The sequence below is a fragment of the Dendrobates tinctorius genome, unplaced genomic scaffold (genome assembly GCF_039654945.1).
Source record: "Dendrobates tinctorius isolate UK_male_01 unplaced genomic scaffold, ASM3965494v1 ptg000181l, whole genome shotgun sequence".
Classification (NCBI taxonomy): domain Eukaryota; kingdom Metazoa; phylum Chordata; class Amphibia; order Anura; family Dendrobatidae; genus Dendrobates; species Dendrobates tinctorius.
Genome location: NW_027361848.1, coordinates 523616 through 538923, shown reverse-complemented (window position 1 = coordinate 538923; position 15308 = coordinate 523616). Strand labels below are relative to the sequence as shown.

At 44.8% G+C, this 15308-nt stretch overlaps 1 protein-coding gene across 1 annotated transcript in view; it reads left to right on the top strand.

Moving 5' to 3' along the window:
• Positions 1-15308, top strand: part of LOC141054931 (pecanex-like protein 2) — a 2173030-nt gene that overhangs the window by 1940300 nt on the left and 217422 nt on the right. Inside the window, exon 30 of the mRNA XM_073551818.1 lies at positions 9516-9790. Within this exon, the coding sequence (XP_073407919.1) occupies positions 9516-9790 (275 nt within the window). The remainder of the gene's footprint in view (positions 1-9515; positions 9791-15308) is intronic.

The following is a 15308-nucleotide window of genomic DNA, read 5'->3' as shown; positions in this document are numbered from 1 at the left end:
TAACAGGAGAAATGGGACCCCAAAGGTTTTTGTCAAATTTGACCTGAGTACGCTGATATCCAATATGTGGGGGGGAACCACTGTTTGGGCACATGGCAGGGCTCAGAAGGGATGGAGCCCCGTTTGACTTTTTCAACCTAAAATTGGCTGGAATTGAGATCGGACGCCATGTCGCGTTTTACGAGTGTCTGATGTGCCTAAACAGTGGAAACCCCCACAAGTGACCCCATTTTGGAAACTAGACCCCCTAAGGAACTTATCTAGATGTGTGGTGAGCACTTTGAACCCCCAAGTGTTTCACGAAAGATTATAATGCCCGGGCGTGAAAATATAAAATCCTGTTTTGCTCCCACAGTAATGATCATTTAGTCCCCAATTTTTAATTTTTCCAAGAGTAACAGGAGAAATTGGACCCCAAAAGTTGTTGTCCAATTTGTCCTGAGTACCCTGATACCCCACATGTGGGAGAAAACTACTGTTTGGGCACACGTCAGGGCTCGAAAGAGAAGTAATGACATTTTGGAAAGCAGACTTTGATGGAATGGTCTGCGGGCGTCATGTTCCATTTGCAGAGCCCTTGATGTTCTTAACAGTAGAAACCCCCAATAAGTGACCCCATTTTGGAAACTAGACCCCCTAAGGAACTTATCTAGATGTGTGGTGAGCACTTTGAACCCCCAAGTGTTTCACTTAAGATTATAATGCCCGGGTGTGAAAATATAAAATCCTGTTTGTTCCCACATAAATGATCATTTAGTCCCCAATTTTTAATTTTCCCAAGAGTAACAGGAGAAACTGGAACCCAAAAGTCGTTCTCCAATTTGTCCTGGGTAATCTGGTACCCCACATGTGGGAAAAAACTGTTTAGGCACACGTCAGGGCTCGAAAGGGAAGTAGTGTTGCTTTGGAATGCAGACTTTGAAGGTCTGCTGGCATCATGTTCCGTTTGCAGAGCCCCTGATGTGCCTAAACAGGAAAAAACCCACATGTGACATCATTTTGGATACTAGACCCCCAAAGAACAAATCTAGATGTGCCCCCAACTAATCTAATGTAAATTAGTAGTGCATGGAGGTGTGGTACAATTTAAAGCAATCCTTCATACACAGGCCAGGTTTTTCAGGGCTGGTGTCGCATTGATAAGTGGTGTCCCTGCGTATTCCTTTTTTGTAACACACTTGATACCTTTTTTGCGGCTTACCTTTTCTTGGGGTTGGCGGGACCACCCCTGGAAATTGCTGACCTGGGACAAAACGAGCACCTTCAGTTCCAGAAGTACTGGGGCCTGCTCCTTCCTGAGCGCCAAACATCAGGGCCTTAACCACTACCTCCTGGAACTCAAGGTACGACGTATCACTGGGGCATGCACATTGTGACAGCAGGAAAGCGTTGAGCATTGCCATTTGGACGATGTGCACGGCCAGCTTTTTATAAAACACCTTGGCCTTCCTCAATGCATTGTACGGTTGGAGGAGTTGATCGGAGAGATCAACGCCCCCCATGTTTTTGTTGTACCCCACTACACATGTCGGTTTGCGGACCTGTGTAGAGGTACGCTGTACAGTGCAGAGGGTACTGCCATCACCGTGTATGGTGGTCAAGAGATGGACATCTCTCTTGTCCTTGTACTTGATCACCAGCAGGTGGTCGCTACATTGGGCTCTGCTCTCACCTTTTCGGAGCATCTGCCCAAGTAGCGTCTTCGGGAGGCCTCTCTGATTTTTGCGTACAGTACCGCAGGCTGTGGTACGTCACTCAGAGAGGGATTTGTAGAGTGGGATGCTGGTATAAAAGTTATCAGTGTAGAGGTGATAACCTTTATCCAGCAGTGGGTGCACCAAATCCCACACAATTTTCCCACTCACTCCCAGGAAAGGAGGACACTCAGGGGGTTCAATCCGGGTGTCCTTCCCTTCGTAAACTTTAAACTTGTGGATGTACCCTGAGGTACTCTCACACAACTTATAGAGTTTGATTCAGTACCTGGCCCTCTTACTGGGCAGGTATTGACGGAATCGCAGCCTTCCCTTGAAGTGAACCAAGGACTCATCCACGCAGATGTCCCTTTGGGGCACGTACACTTCAGCAAACTTTTTGTTGAAGTGTTCGATGACCGGCCGAATTTTGAAAAGATGGTCAAAGTTGGGGTCATCTCTTGCGGGACACTGTGCATTATCAGTATAATGCAGAAACTTGTGGATGGCCTCAAAACGCGTCCGGGCCATGACCATTCGGAACAGTGGAGTGTTGTATAAAATATCAACACTCCAATATAATTTCCGGCTTCTTCAGTATCCCCATATGGAGGACCAGGCCCCAAAACTGCGTTACCGTATTTTTCGCTTTATAAGACGCTCCGGCTTATAAGACGCACCCCAAATTTTGAGGAGAAAAATAGGAAAAAAACATTTTTTTAATAAAATGGTGGTGCATCTTATAATCCAGGCGTCTTATTGCTTACCAGGGGTGGTGATGGAGGAGGCCGGAGTGGAACATTGCTGCTGGGATGAGGGGGTGTTTTGATGTGCTGCGTGCCGCTGCCGGTGTCTGATACTGCCGCCGCACTCTGTCCCCTGATGCTTGCCACCACCTCCACGCTCTGTCCCCCGGTGCCTGCTTGCCACCACTGCCGCACTCTGTCCCCCAGTGCTTGCCACCACTGCCGCGCTCTGTCCCCCGGTTCTTACCACCACCACCACGCTCTCCCCCGGTTCTTACCGCCATCGCCGCGCTCTGTCCCCCGGTTCTTACCACCACCGCCGCGCTCCTGTACCCCGGTGTTTGCCGCCATCGCCGCGCTCTGTCCCGTTCTGAGGGTACTTGCCGCGGCACTCTGTGCCCTGATGATGCCACTGCGCTGTCTCCCGAGATTTCAGTGCCAAGATGTCCATCTGCGCATGCGCGGCGGCCATTTTCCAGGAAGAAAGCCACAGGAAAGCAGGCATGGAGCGGCAGAGACCCCCCACGCTGAACGGGACAGAGCGCGGCGGCGGCAGAAACCACCGGGGACAGGACCGCGGCGGTGGCGGTAAGAACCGGCGGACAGCGCAGCGGCAGCATCAGGGCACAGAGTGCCGCGGCAAGTACCCTCAGCGGCAGCGCAAATGTATATCCTCTTTGTAAGACGCACCCCCTTTTTCCCCTCAATTTTGGGGGAAAAAAAGTGCGTCTTACAAAGCGGAAAATGCGGTATTTCAACTGTGTCTACAGGAGACCAGTATGAAAATGTTGAACGCGGGTTTTGCTCCAAAAATTGACGAGCGTACAAATTAACATGTAATAATTATTTGCGCTAGCAAAGTAGACCAGGGAAAAGACTGCATATAAAAAAATATGTATAGATAATGAATACACCCTCCCCTTCTTGCAAAAGGAATAGTGCCGTCCAGCCGTAATTGCAGAGAGTGATAATAAAGTGAGTCTCAAAACGGACAGAGCAGTACCTTCATTCCAAAGGTTGCTAAATGTTCCAAAAAGCCAATTTATCAGAGCTCGCCGCAACTGCTCCAGAAGGGAGGATTTTAATAGAGAGGCAGAGACAATGATGAAAATGTTCTCCAATAAAGGTTATGATCCAATTTCTTTGCAAAAAACAAAAGAATTAGTGGAGAAGATACCAAGGGATCAACTATTGGTACAACGGAAGAGAAGTAAGGATAACTTCATTATAGAAGAAATCCCCATAATTACAAAATATTTTTTAATCCTCAAAAAAATTGTTGAGACACATTGGAATATTCTGAGGAACGATAAAGTTATAGGGGAATCTCTACCTTTACATCCTAGGTTTATTTTTAGGAAGGCGCAAAATTTGGGAAATATGATAGCCCCTCCTATCTCTAATCCTCTGAGAAATGCTATATTAAATTAAGAAAAACTACCAGTTGTTTTTTTTCCCTGCAGAAAGTGTGGCCCCTGTAAAAAATTGGCTACCAAGAAGCAATTAGTGATCACAAATAAATTTGCGGAGGTACAAATTAAAGATTTTATAACCTGCGATACTACAGGGGTCATATATGGTATTACTTGTCCCTGTGGGAAATTGTACATTGGGCGAACTATACGCCCGATGAATGTTCGGATAGCTGAACATTTGCGCAACATTGGGAATAGATTTACTGGTCACCCCCTCTCACACCACTTTATCAATCATCATGGAGGCTCCATTAAGAATATCCAAGTTACTGGTATAAGAGTGGTTAAAAAAAGTTGGAGGAAAGGGAACTTCATCCCACAAATGTCGAGGGAAAAAAGTAGGTTAATATTTGAAATGAACACACTGGTCCCTAATGGCTTAAACAGTGAGATTGAATTGTTTGCAATCCGACGATTCCGAAACGCGTAAGATAGCTTTGTGGTCCAATTCGCGCTCACTAGCCAGTCACGTGATTCCTCACGTGACCGTGACATCACGCAAGGTCCTGCGGGGTTCGCCGTACCTTGCTGGCTTTGAACCTACACACGCCACTTATTTCGCCGTTTATTAGCGGCTGCCACACGGGTAGGTGGACGTCTGTCACCGGCCGGGACAGCGTCCAAGTCTCACGGTTTTAACGTGCGCTCCAAGGATTTGAAAGCCGGTAATTTTCATTGGACTCTTTTCTTCTGAACTGTTGCCTCCACTCGGGAACTGTGCTCCAAGGATCTGGAATCCGGTTTTGCCGTTTGAACTGTTGCCGTTTGTACTGTCGCTTCTGCACTGGGACCCTTTTGGAGCCAGGATATCTCCACTACCCCTTACTCCATTGGAATGAAGGTACTGCTCTGTCCATTTTGAGACTCACTTTATTATCACTCTCTGCAATTACTGCTGGACGGCACTATTCCTTTTGCAAGAAGGGGAGGGTGTATTCATTATCTATACATATTTTTTTATGTGCAGTCTTTTCCCTGGTCTACTTTGCTAGCGCAAATAATTATTACATGTTAATTGATTTTTACTATAGGACAAATTAGGTGGTTTTGTCCATATCTGCTGCTGCAGGTATCGGGATTTAGCGTTTTGCGCCTCTGTGTATATGTTTTTATTTGAGCGTACAAATTAGTTTGCTCCACCATGAGGTTAACAAAATCCTCAGAGAAAAAGACTTTGAAAAAGTCAATTTCTGTGAGGCCAGTGGTGTCAAACTTGATTCCTGATTCTGCCACAAAATCAGGAATCAGTGGCTCGTAATTTTCGGGGGGCGAGGTCAATATGGGGAGCACTGGGTCAGCTGCAGGCATGGTGGGCGCTGCCTCATCTTCTGTCCTGGAGCGTCTGCGTGGCGGTTCCGCAGGACCCGAGGAGGAAGATGAGGAGGGGGAAGAGGAAGAAGAAGAGGATGAAGAATCCGAAAAATAAAGAAAAGTCGGATCCTCATCCAAATCGCTATCAGTGTCGGAGGCAAGTATAGCATATGCCTCCTCCATTGAATAGCACTGTTGGGATGAATATGATGACATTTTTGTGTAAATATGGTGCTTGGGTGTGCACTTTATTGAAAACTGTATGTATACGTGAGGGGTTAGGAGTGATTGGCGTAAACTTTCTGTAAAGAAAAAGCTGTGGAAAAAAGTCTAAAACAGCAGGCCCTAGCTGATAAGTGTCACTTATCAAAACTAGGCTGCTGGATGTGCGCACGGGGTGGGGCAAGGGGGGGGTGAAAAAAAAAAAAGGAAAACGGCAGGCACAAACTCTGATAAGTGAACTGTGTCACTTATCCAAGTTTTGCAGCTGCGGGATGTGTGTACGGAGGTGGCGCAAAGGGGGCTAAGGAAAAAAAGCGAGCACGAGTGTTGATCGGTGAACTGCGTCACCGATCAACGCTCAGCAACTGCGCACGGAGGTGACGCAAAAGTGGGGTGGAGGGGGATAAAAATAGGGGGAAGGGGGATGTGGGGATTGGGGTGGATGAAGAGAGATTGGGCAGGGATCAGTTAGGGTTGTAGTTAGGTGGCACAAAGGGGTGTGAGAAAAATGAAAAACGGCAGGCACAAACTTGGATAAGTGACGTGTGTCACTTATCCAAGTTTTGCAGCTGCGGGATGTGTGTACGGAGGTGGCGCAAAGGGGGCTAAGGAAAAAAAGCGAGCACGAGTGTGATCGGTGAACGGCATCACCGATCAACGCTCGGCGGCTGCGCACGGAGGTGGCGCAAAAGTGGGGTGGAGGGGGGTAAAAATAGGGGGAAGGGGGATGGGGGGATTAGGGTGGAGGGATGGGGGGATGAAGATAGATGGGGGGTGTAGATAGATTGGGCAGGGGATCAGGGATCAGGAACACTTACAGTTGGCGGGTTTTTCTTTCTTCTTTCTTTTCTGCAGGGATTGTGATGCTACAAGCTGTGGCACCACAATACCCAGCACAGGAGCTCTTGCTGCGTCCGACCTCTCTGCAGGAATCCTCAGCTAGAGTGAGGACCCCTGCAGACAGGTCAGACAGGTCAGAGGCAGGTCAGGGGCAGGTCACAGAGTGGTCACATCGCTGCTGTGACCTGTCATTGGTGGGATCGAATGATTACATCGATCCACCAATCCCTGATCTGCCTGGTGACCATGGCAACTGCCTCGAATCGGAGCTCACAGCTACGATTACTAGGCAGGTCATGCCCAGGTCACCAGCAGGGCACAGAGCGGTCACATGGTGACCGCAGCTGTGCCCTGTGGTCGGCGCGATCGCCGATCTAATCGATCGCGCCAGCCAGCTCCTGCAGGCCCTGCTGCAGGCCCTGCTAATATAGCACTGATCCGGGCCGGTACTGGCAGGGCACAGTGGCGATATAGCGCCGCTGTGCACTGCGATCGGCGCGATCGATTAGATCGGCGATCGCGCCAATCCGGGTGCTTTTTGCCGGTGCCTGGCATTGCCAGGCACCGGCTCTAGGATCGAGTACACCGGTACTCCTCTAGGATCGAGTACATCGGTACTCGATCCCAGCCTAGGACATCATTGTTTCAGCCAAGCTGATTGGCTGAAACAATGAGAAACGCTGCGATTGGCTGTTAAGTCGCGGTATCGCATTAAAGTGCCCAACGTATTATCCCGTCCACGGTCATACGGGCCCGGGTACCGTGGACGGGATAGTACGTCGGATGTCAGGGAGGGGTTAAACTTCTTGATGACACTGCGCATGGTAGACACAGGAACATTCAGGTCTTCAAAGATGGACTTATAGCCTTGAGATTGCTCATGCTTCCTCACAATTTGGTTTCTCAAGTCCTCAGACAGTTCTTTGGTCTTCTTTCTTTTCTCCATGCTCAATGTGGTACACACAAGGACACAGGACAGAGGTTGAGTCAACTTTAATCCATGTCAACTGGCTGCAAGTGTGATTTAGTTATTGCCAACACCTGTTGGGTGCCACAGGTAAGTTACAGGTGCTGTTAATTACACAAATTAGAGAAGCATCACATGATTTTTTGAACAGTGCCAATACTTTTGCCCACCCTCTTTTTTATGTTTGGTGTGGAATTATATCCAATTTGGCTTTAGGACAATTCTATTTGTGTTTTTTCATTTAAGACAAAATTACAGGGTTGTCAATACTTTTGGCCACAACTGTAGATATTCTATCTCTCAATGTTAAAATTAACCTACCCTTAAAATTATAGACTGCTCTGTCTTTGTCAGTGGGAAAACTTACAAAATCAGCAAGAGATTAAATAATAATAATAATTTTACAAGTATTTCTATAGCGCCAACATATTCCGCAGCACTTTACATTTTAGAGGGGACTGAATTCTGGAGTGATGGGTAGCCAGTGTAATGATTGGGTCACCGAGGAGGAAAGCAAGACCAAGCTAAGCCACAGAAAACCAGAGAGGTTGGTAACTAAGCGGATTGCAGACCCCTTATCCTATCCACACAACTAGCAGTAGCAGTGGAGCATACCTACGATGATCCTAGATGCCTTGACACAGCCGGAGAACTAAATAAGCCTAAAGCAAGAAAGGGGAAATCTAAACTGCCCCAGAGCAGACCCCAAAGGAATAGATAGCCCCCAAACATATAATGACGGTGAGACAAGATGAAAACACAAACGCACGTAGAAAAATAGACTGAGCAAATGATGGGGCCCACACTAACTAGACAGGACAGGAAAGGAAAAACTCTGTCTGCAATCACACAAAAAGCCCTGCAAAAAATGCCCAACATGTCTGATAGAAAAATACTGAAGTCACTAGACTTTGCCCACTATATCAGCACTCTGGTATATTCTATAAGCAGAGCAAAAAGAGACCAATCTAATAAGGGACAAAAACAAACTGGCACAAGCAGTAACATAAGGATGGAAATTCAGCACAGCCCCAGCCGGAGCTGGCTGACCACACAAAACTGAAATAGACAAAACCAGATAAAATGTGAACAATAGCAAAAGAACACTTAGCTGAGCATGCAGGGACTGAGCTGGAAACTAAGACCTCAGGAGGCAGGAAAAAATCACCAGCAGGGATAGAGGAAGTTGGCTGTCACAAATCCAGTCAGAAACTCCAGATCTCCAGTCATCCTCCAGTCATTATCAGGTGGCAGGCTTCTGGTAATTAGATCAGCTCCATTACCTCCAGTAACCACCAGAGGGAGCCCGGAAAGAGAACTTGCGACCCCTCTGTCAATATAACCAGCTCCACTACCTTCATTAGTAACCAGAGGTAGGCCAGAAAGTGAATTCACAACAGAAAAGGTTGAATGATAGAAATGTTTTGAGGTGCAGATAACAAGAGCGAGCCAGTGATCAGATGTGGGGGGTGAAAGAAAGCTCAAATCAAGTATGACCCCAAAACAGCAGGCATGTTGCTGGGGAGTAATGGTAGAGCCACACACAGAAATGACAAGGTAGGTTAGTAGAGGGAGGAAACAAAAGGAGTTTGGTTTTTGACAGGTTCAGTTTCAGATAGAGGAAGGACATGATGTTGGAGATAGTGGTGAGACAATCACTGGTGTTGTCTAAAAAGGCAAACGTGATGTCAGGAGAGGAGGTGTATAATTGGGTGTCATCAGCAAAGAGATGGTACTGGAAACCAAATCTACTAATTGTTTGTCCAATAGAGGCAGTATGCAAAGAGAAGAGGAGGGGGCCTAGAACTGATCCTTGAGGAGCCCCAACAGTAAGAGGAAGATGAGAGGAGGAGGAGCTAGCAAAAGATACAGTGAAGGAGCTGTCAGAGAGATAGGAGGAGAGCCATGAGAGAACGGTGTCTTTGAGGCCAATGGAGTGGAGCACAGTGAGTAGGGGCTGATGATCCACAGTGTCGAATGCTGCAGAGAGATCCAGGAGAATTAGCATGGAGTAATGACCATTAGATGTAGCTTTTAGTAGATCATTAGAGACTTTAGTGAGGGCAGTTTCAGTTGAGTATAAAGAGCGGAAACTGGATTGAAGAGGGCCGAGAATAGATTTATCTAAGAGATAGTGTAAAAGAACAGTCCAGGCCACTTATTTCCCCACTGTATCAATACTCACTAATACATATGTACATATACAGTACGTTTTCCAGACTTATCTATGATGTATAATTATGTTATTGTTCTGTTGCAGGTAAATAAAGAATGTGTAAGAGGACTTTGGGCTGGACAACAACAGGAACTGATTTTTTTTCGGAATCGGGATCATGAAAGAGGGAGCATTCAAAACAACAAACATGTTTTAAGAAATTTAATCAACTCCTCCTGTGATCAACCCCTGGGTTATCCTATATATGTATCTCCACTGACTACATCTTACCTAGGGACACACAATCAACTCAAGGAATTATTGGGTGGATCCGTGAATTCTGACATTTTTACTTCATGGTTTCAAACAAAATGGCTTATGTAAGTAAGAAAAACAATATTATATGCTAATTAAAAAGCACGAGTAGCATAAATGATGGAAGAAAGGCATCTATTTTATCCTTTTTTCTGGCGATGTGTATTCTAAACTTTCCTTATCAGGTAGTTAACAGTTGTAATATTATGTCCAAAAGAAATGTGTCCAAATCCAAATTGAACCCCAAATCCAAGTAATTAAACAAATCAATAAATCAGGCATCATCATCATCAAATTACATAGAGTTCCATAGCCTTACAGATTTGGTTTCATATCCTAACTCAAGTGACAAGTGTCGTTAACCCCTTACCTACAAAGGACGTAATATTTCGTCCATGTGACACTGGACCTAACTACCATGGACGGAATATTACGTCCCAGCGATCAGCGGCGCCCACGGGGTGAGCGCCGCTGATCGCGGCCGCGTGTCAGCTAATTATCATAGCTGACACCCGGCACAATGTGTCAGGGGCGGTCACGGACCGCCCCCGACACGTTAACCCCTTGCACACCGCGATCAAACGCGATCGCGATGTACCGGGGGTTAAAGGGAAGCATCGGCAGGGAGGGGGCTCCCTCCGTGCTTCCCTGAGCCCCCCACGGCAGCGCAATGTGCAGCGCTGCTGTGGGGGGCTCTTTCCCTACAGGCCCCCGGATCCAAGATGGCGACGGGGGCCTGCAGGGAGCTGACTTCCTCACTGCCTGCAAAGCGCAGGCATGAGGAAGTCTGCAGTAGTGCCTGTGACAGATGGCTGATCTGTCACAGTGATCTGTGATGTGACAGATCAGCGATCTGTCACAGGACAGTGATGTCCCACCTGGGACAAGGTAATAAAGTAAAAAAAAAAAAAAAAGTGTTAAAAATAATTTAAAAAAAATCGCTAAATAAATTAGTAAAAAAAAAAAAAAATATTCCCCAATAAATCCATTTTTTCAAAATAAAAAAAACCAAAAACAATAAAAGTACACATATTTGGTATCGCCGCGTCCGTAATGAACTGCCCTATAAAACTGTCCCATTAGTTAACCCCTTTAGCGAACCCCTTAAAAAATAAAAATAAAAAACGAAGCAAAAAATAATGATTTATTATCATACCACCGAACAAAAAGTGCAATAACGCGCGATCAAAAAGACGCATATAAATATCCATGGTACCTCTGAAAACGTCATCTTGTCCCGCAAAAAACGAGCTGCCATACAGCATCATCCGCAAAAAAATAAAAAAGTTATAGCTCGCAGAATAAAGCGATACAAAAATAATTTATATAAAATTGTTTTCATTGCAAAAAACATAAAAAAACGACCTAAATGAGGTATCGCTGTAACCGTACTGACCCGAAGAATAAAAACGCTTTATCAATTTTACCGCACGCGGAAACGGTGTAAACGCACCCCCCAAAAGAAATTCATGAAACGCTGGTTTTTGTTCATTCTGCGTCCCAAAAATCGGAATAAAAAGTGATCAAAAAATGTCACGTGCCCGAAAATGGTACCAATAAAAACATCAACTCGTCCCGCAAAAAATAAGTCCTCACATGACTCGGTGGGTCAAAATACGGAAAAATTATAGCTCACAATATGTGGTGATGCAAAAACTATTTTTACAATAAAAAGTGTCTTTTAGCGTGCGACAGCCGCCAAACATAAAAACCGCCATAAATAGTAAATCAAACCCCCCGTTATCACCCCCTTAGTTAGGGAAAAATAATAAAACTAAAAGAAAATGTATTTATTTCCATTTTCCCACTAGGGTTAGGGTAGGGTTAGGGTTAGGGCTAGGGTTAGGGTTAGGGCTAGGGTTAGGGCTAGGGTTAGGGTTAGGGCTAGGGTTAGGGTTAGGGCTAGGGTTAGGGCTAGGGTTAGGGCTAGGGCTCAGATTAGGGTTAGGGGTGTGTTGAGGTTAGGGTTGGAGTTATAATTGGGGGGTTTCCACTGTTTGGGCACATCAGGTGCTCTCCAAAGGCAACATGGCGTCTGATCTCAATTCCAGCCAATTCTGCGTTGAAAAAGTCAAATGGTGCTCCTTCCCTTCCAAGCTCTGCCATGCGCCCAAACAGTGTTTTACCCCCACATGTAGGGTATCAGCCTACTCAGGACAAATTACAAAACAACTTTTGGGGTCCAATTTCTCCTGTTACCCTTAGGAAAATAAAAAATTGGGGGCAAAAATATAATTTTGCGGAAAAAAATGTTTTTTTTATTTTCACGCCCAGGCATTATAAACTTCTGTGAAGCACTTGGGGGTTCAAAGTGCTCTCCACACATCTAGATAAGCTCCGTGGGGGGTCTAGTTTCCAAAATGGGGTCACTTGTGGGGAGTTTCAATAGTTTAGGTACATCAGGGGCTCTCCAAACGCACATGACACCCGCAGACCAATCCATCAAAGTCTGCATTCCAAAACGTCACTACTTCCCTTCCGAGCCCCGACGTGTGCCCATACAGTAGTTTTCTCCCACATATGAGGTATCAGCGTACTCAGGACAAATTGGACAACAACTTTTGGGGTCAAATTTCTCCTGTTACCCTTGGGAAAATAAAAAAATGGGGACTAAAAGATGATGTTTGTTGAAAAAATACGATATTTTTATTTTCACGCCCGGTCGTTATAAACTTCTGTGAAGCACTGGGGGGTTCAAAGTGCTCACCACACATCTAGATAAGTTCCCCAGGGGGTCTAGTTTCCAAAATGGGATCATTTGTGGGGGGTTTCCACTGTTTAGGTACATTAGGGGCTCTCCAAAGGCAACATGACACCCACAGACCATTCCATCAAAGTCTGCATTCCAAAACGTCACTACTTCCCTTCCGAGCCCCGACGTGTCCCCATACAGTAGTTTTCTCCCACATATGGGGTGTCAGCGTACTCAGGACAAATTGGACAACAACTTTTGGGGTCCAATTTCTCCTGTTACCCTTGGGAAAATAAAAAAATGGGGACTAAAAGATGATGTTTGTGGAAAAAATACGATTTTTTTATTTTCACGCCCGGACGTTATAAACTTCAGTGAAGCACTGGGGGGTTCAAAGTGCTCACCACACATCTAGATAAGTTCCTTGGGGGGTCTAGTTTCCAAAATGGTGTCATTTGTGGGGGTTTCTACTGTTTTGGTACATCAGGGGCTTTCCTAACGCGACATGGTGTCCGATCTCAATTCCAGCCAAAAACGTCAAATGGCGCTGCTTCTCTTCCGAGCTCTGCCATGCGCCCAAATAGTGGTTTACACCCACATGTGGGGTATCAGCGTACTCAGGATAAATTGCACAATATCTTTTAGGGTCCTGTTACTTTTGGAAAAATAAGAATTGAGGGTGAAAAGATCATTTTTGTGGAAAAAATATGATTTTTTAATTGTACTGCTGTACGTTATAAACTTCTGTGAAGCCCTTGGGGGTTCAAAGTTCTCACCACACATCTAGATAAGTTCCTTGGGGGGTCTAGATTCCAAAATGGTGTCATTTGTGGGGGGTTTCCACTGTTTTGGTACATCAGGGGTTTTCCAATCACGACATGGTGTCCGATCTCAATTCTAGCCAAAAACGTCAAATGGAGCTGCTTCCCTTCCGAGCTCTGCTATACGCCCAAATAGTCATTTACACCCACATATGGGGTATCAGCGTACTCAGGACAAATTGCACAATAACTTTTAGGGTCCTGTTACCCTTGGAAAAATAAAAATTGGGGGTGAAAAGATCATTTTTGTGGAAAAAATATGATTTTTTAATTGTACCGCTGTACGTTATAAACTTCTGTGAAGCCCTTGTGGGTTTAAAGTTCTCACCACATATCTAGATAAGTTCCTTGGGGGGTCTAGTTTCCAAAATGGGGTCACTTGGGGGGTTTCCACTGTTTAGGTACATCAGGGGCTCTCCAAACGCGACATGGCGTCCGATCTGAATTCCAGCCAATTTTGCTTTGAAAAAGTCAAACGGCGCTCCTTCCCTACTGAGCTCTGCCATGCGCCGAAACAGTGGTTCCCCCCACATATCAGGTATCAGCGTACTCAGGACAAATTGCACAATAACTTTTGCAGTCCAATTTCTCCTGTTACCCTTGGTAAAATAAAGAAAATTGAACCTGAAGTATTTTTTTTGTGAAAAAAAGTTAAATGTTCATTTTTTTTTAATATTCAAAAAATTCCTGTGACGCACCTAAAGGGTTAATAAACTTCTTGAATGTGGTTTTAAGCACCTTAAGGGGTGCAGTTTTTAGAATGGTGTCACTTTTGGGTATTTTCTATCATATAGACCCCTCAAAGTGGCTTCAAATGTGAAGTGGTCCTAAAAATAAAATGGTGTTGCAAAAATGAGAAATCGCTGGTCAATTTTTAACCCTTATAACTTCCTAACAAAAAAAAATGTTGGTTCCAAAATTTTGCTGATGTAAAGTAAACATGTGGGAAATGTTATGTATTAAGTTTTTTGTGTGCCGTATCACTGTGATTTAAGGGCATAAAAATTCAAAGTTGGAAAATTGCGAAATTTTCAAAATTTTTGCCAAATTTCCGTTTTTTTCACAAATAAACGCAAGTTATTTGAATGCAATTTTACCACTAACATGAAGTACAATATGTCACGAGAAAACAATGTCAGAATCACCGGGATCCATGGAAGCGTTCCAGAGTTATGACCTCATAAATGTACAGTGGTCAGAATTGTAAAAATTGGCCCGGGAGTTAACGTGCAAACCACCCTTGGTAGTGAAGGGGTTAAAGGGTCAAAATTGACTTTCCAGATAGCGACCTCCAATAGGTGGCACTGGAGTATCTGTCATCCTCCTTGTAATGTCCACACTGTATAAGGAAATCAAGAGAGAACGGTTTAACTGTACTTTATTCTTCTCGTTCTTCCTCCAGCACACAGCATCACATTTCCCTCATCAGGCTAAACTGAAACTCTCCCAACCCACTTCCTGTCTTTAACCTTCCAGTCACAAGATTTCCTTTCTTAAAGAGACAGGTAAAAATACATTACACTTCTCTGAAGGGGATATTTGCCTATTTCCCAGGGAAGCACTTCATGGCTTATGTATCTCCTAATGCCAACATGGCACAAGGTGGAATATTACCGTTTAAACCTTACATCCATATTTTCAAACAGAAAATCCACAAGAGCATACAATAGCAGCAAAGTGGATAGCATTTAACCAAATTTTATCCATACTCTGCATAAATTGTATCCACAGACTAGAAAAACAGTGCAGAAAAAACTTCATTCAAATTTGAAGTACTTTTTTTTTTTAATTTTTTCTCCTGCATGACTCCTCCTAGGGAAAAAGTACACACCACCAGTGAAGAATCTCTGCCAACGCCCCCTTGGTTTTGCTGGAAATTTGCATGTTTAATTTTCAAGTGAATAGCACCACAATGGAGATGAAACAGCTAATGAACCAATAAAAAATGTTTTATTCAAATCTTCTACCACTTCATCATAATGTGGTCAGTTTAGCACAAATAAAGAAACCATCGGTTTTATATAGAGTAGGTAAATGTCTTTCTACCTCTTTCACCAGATGAAATGGAGA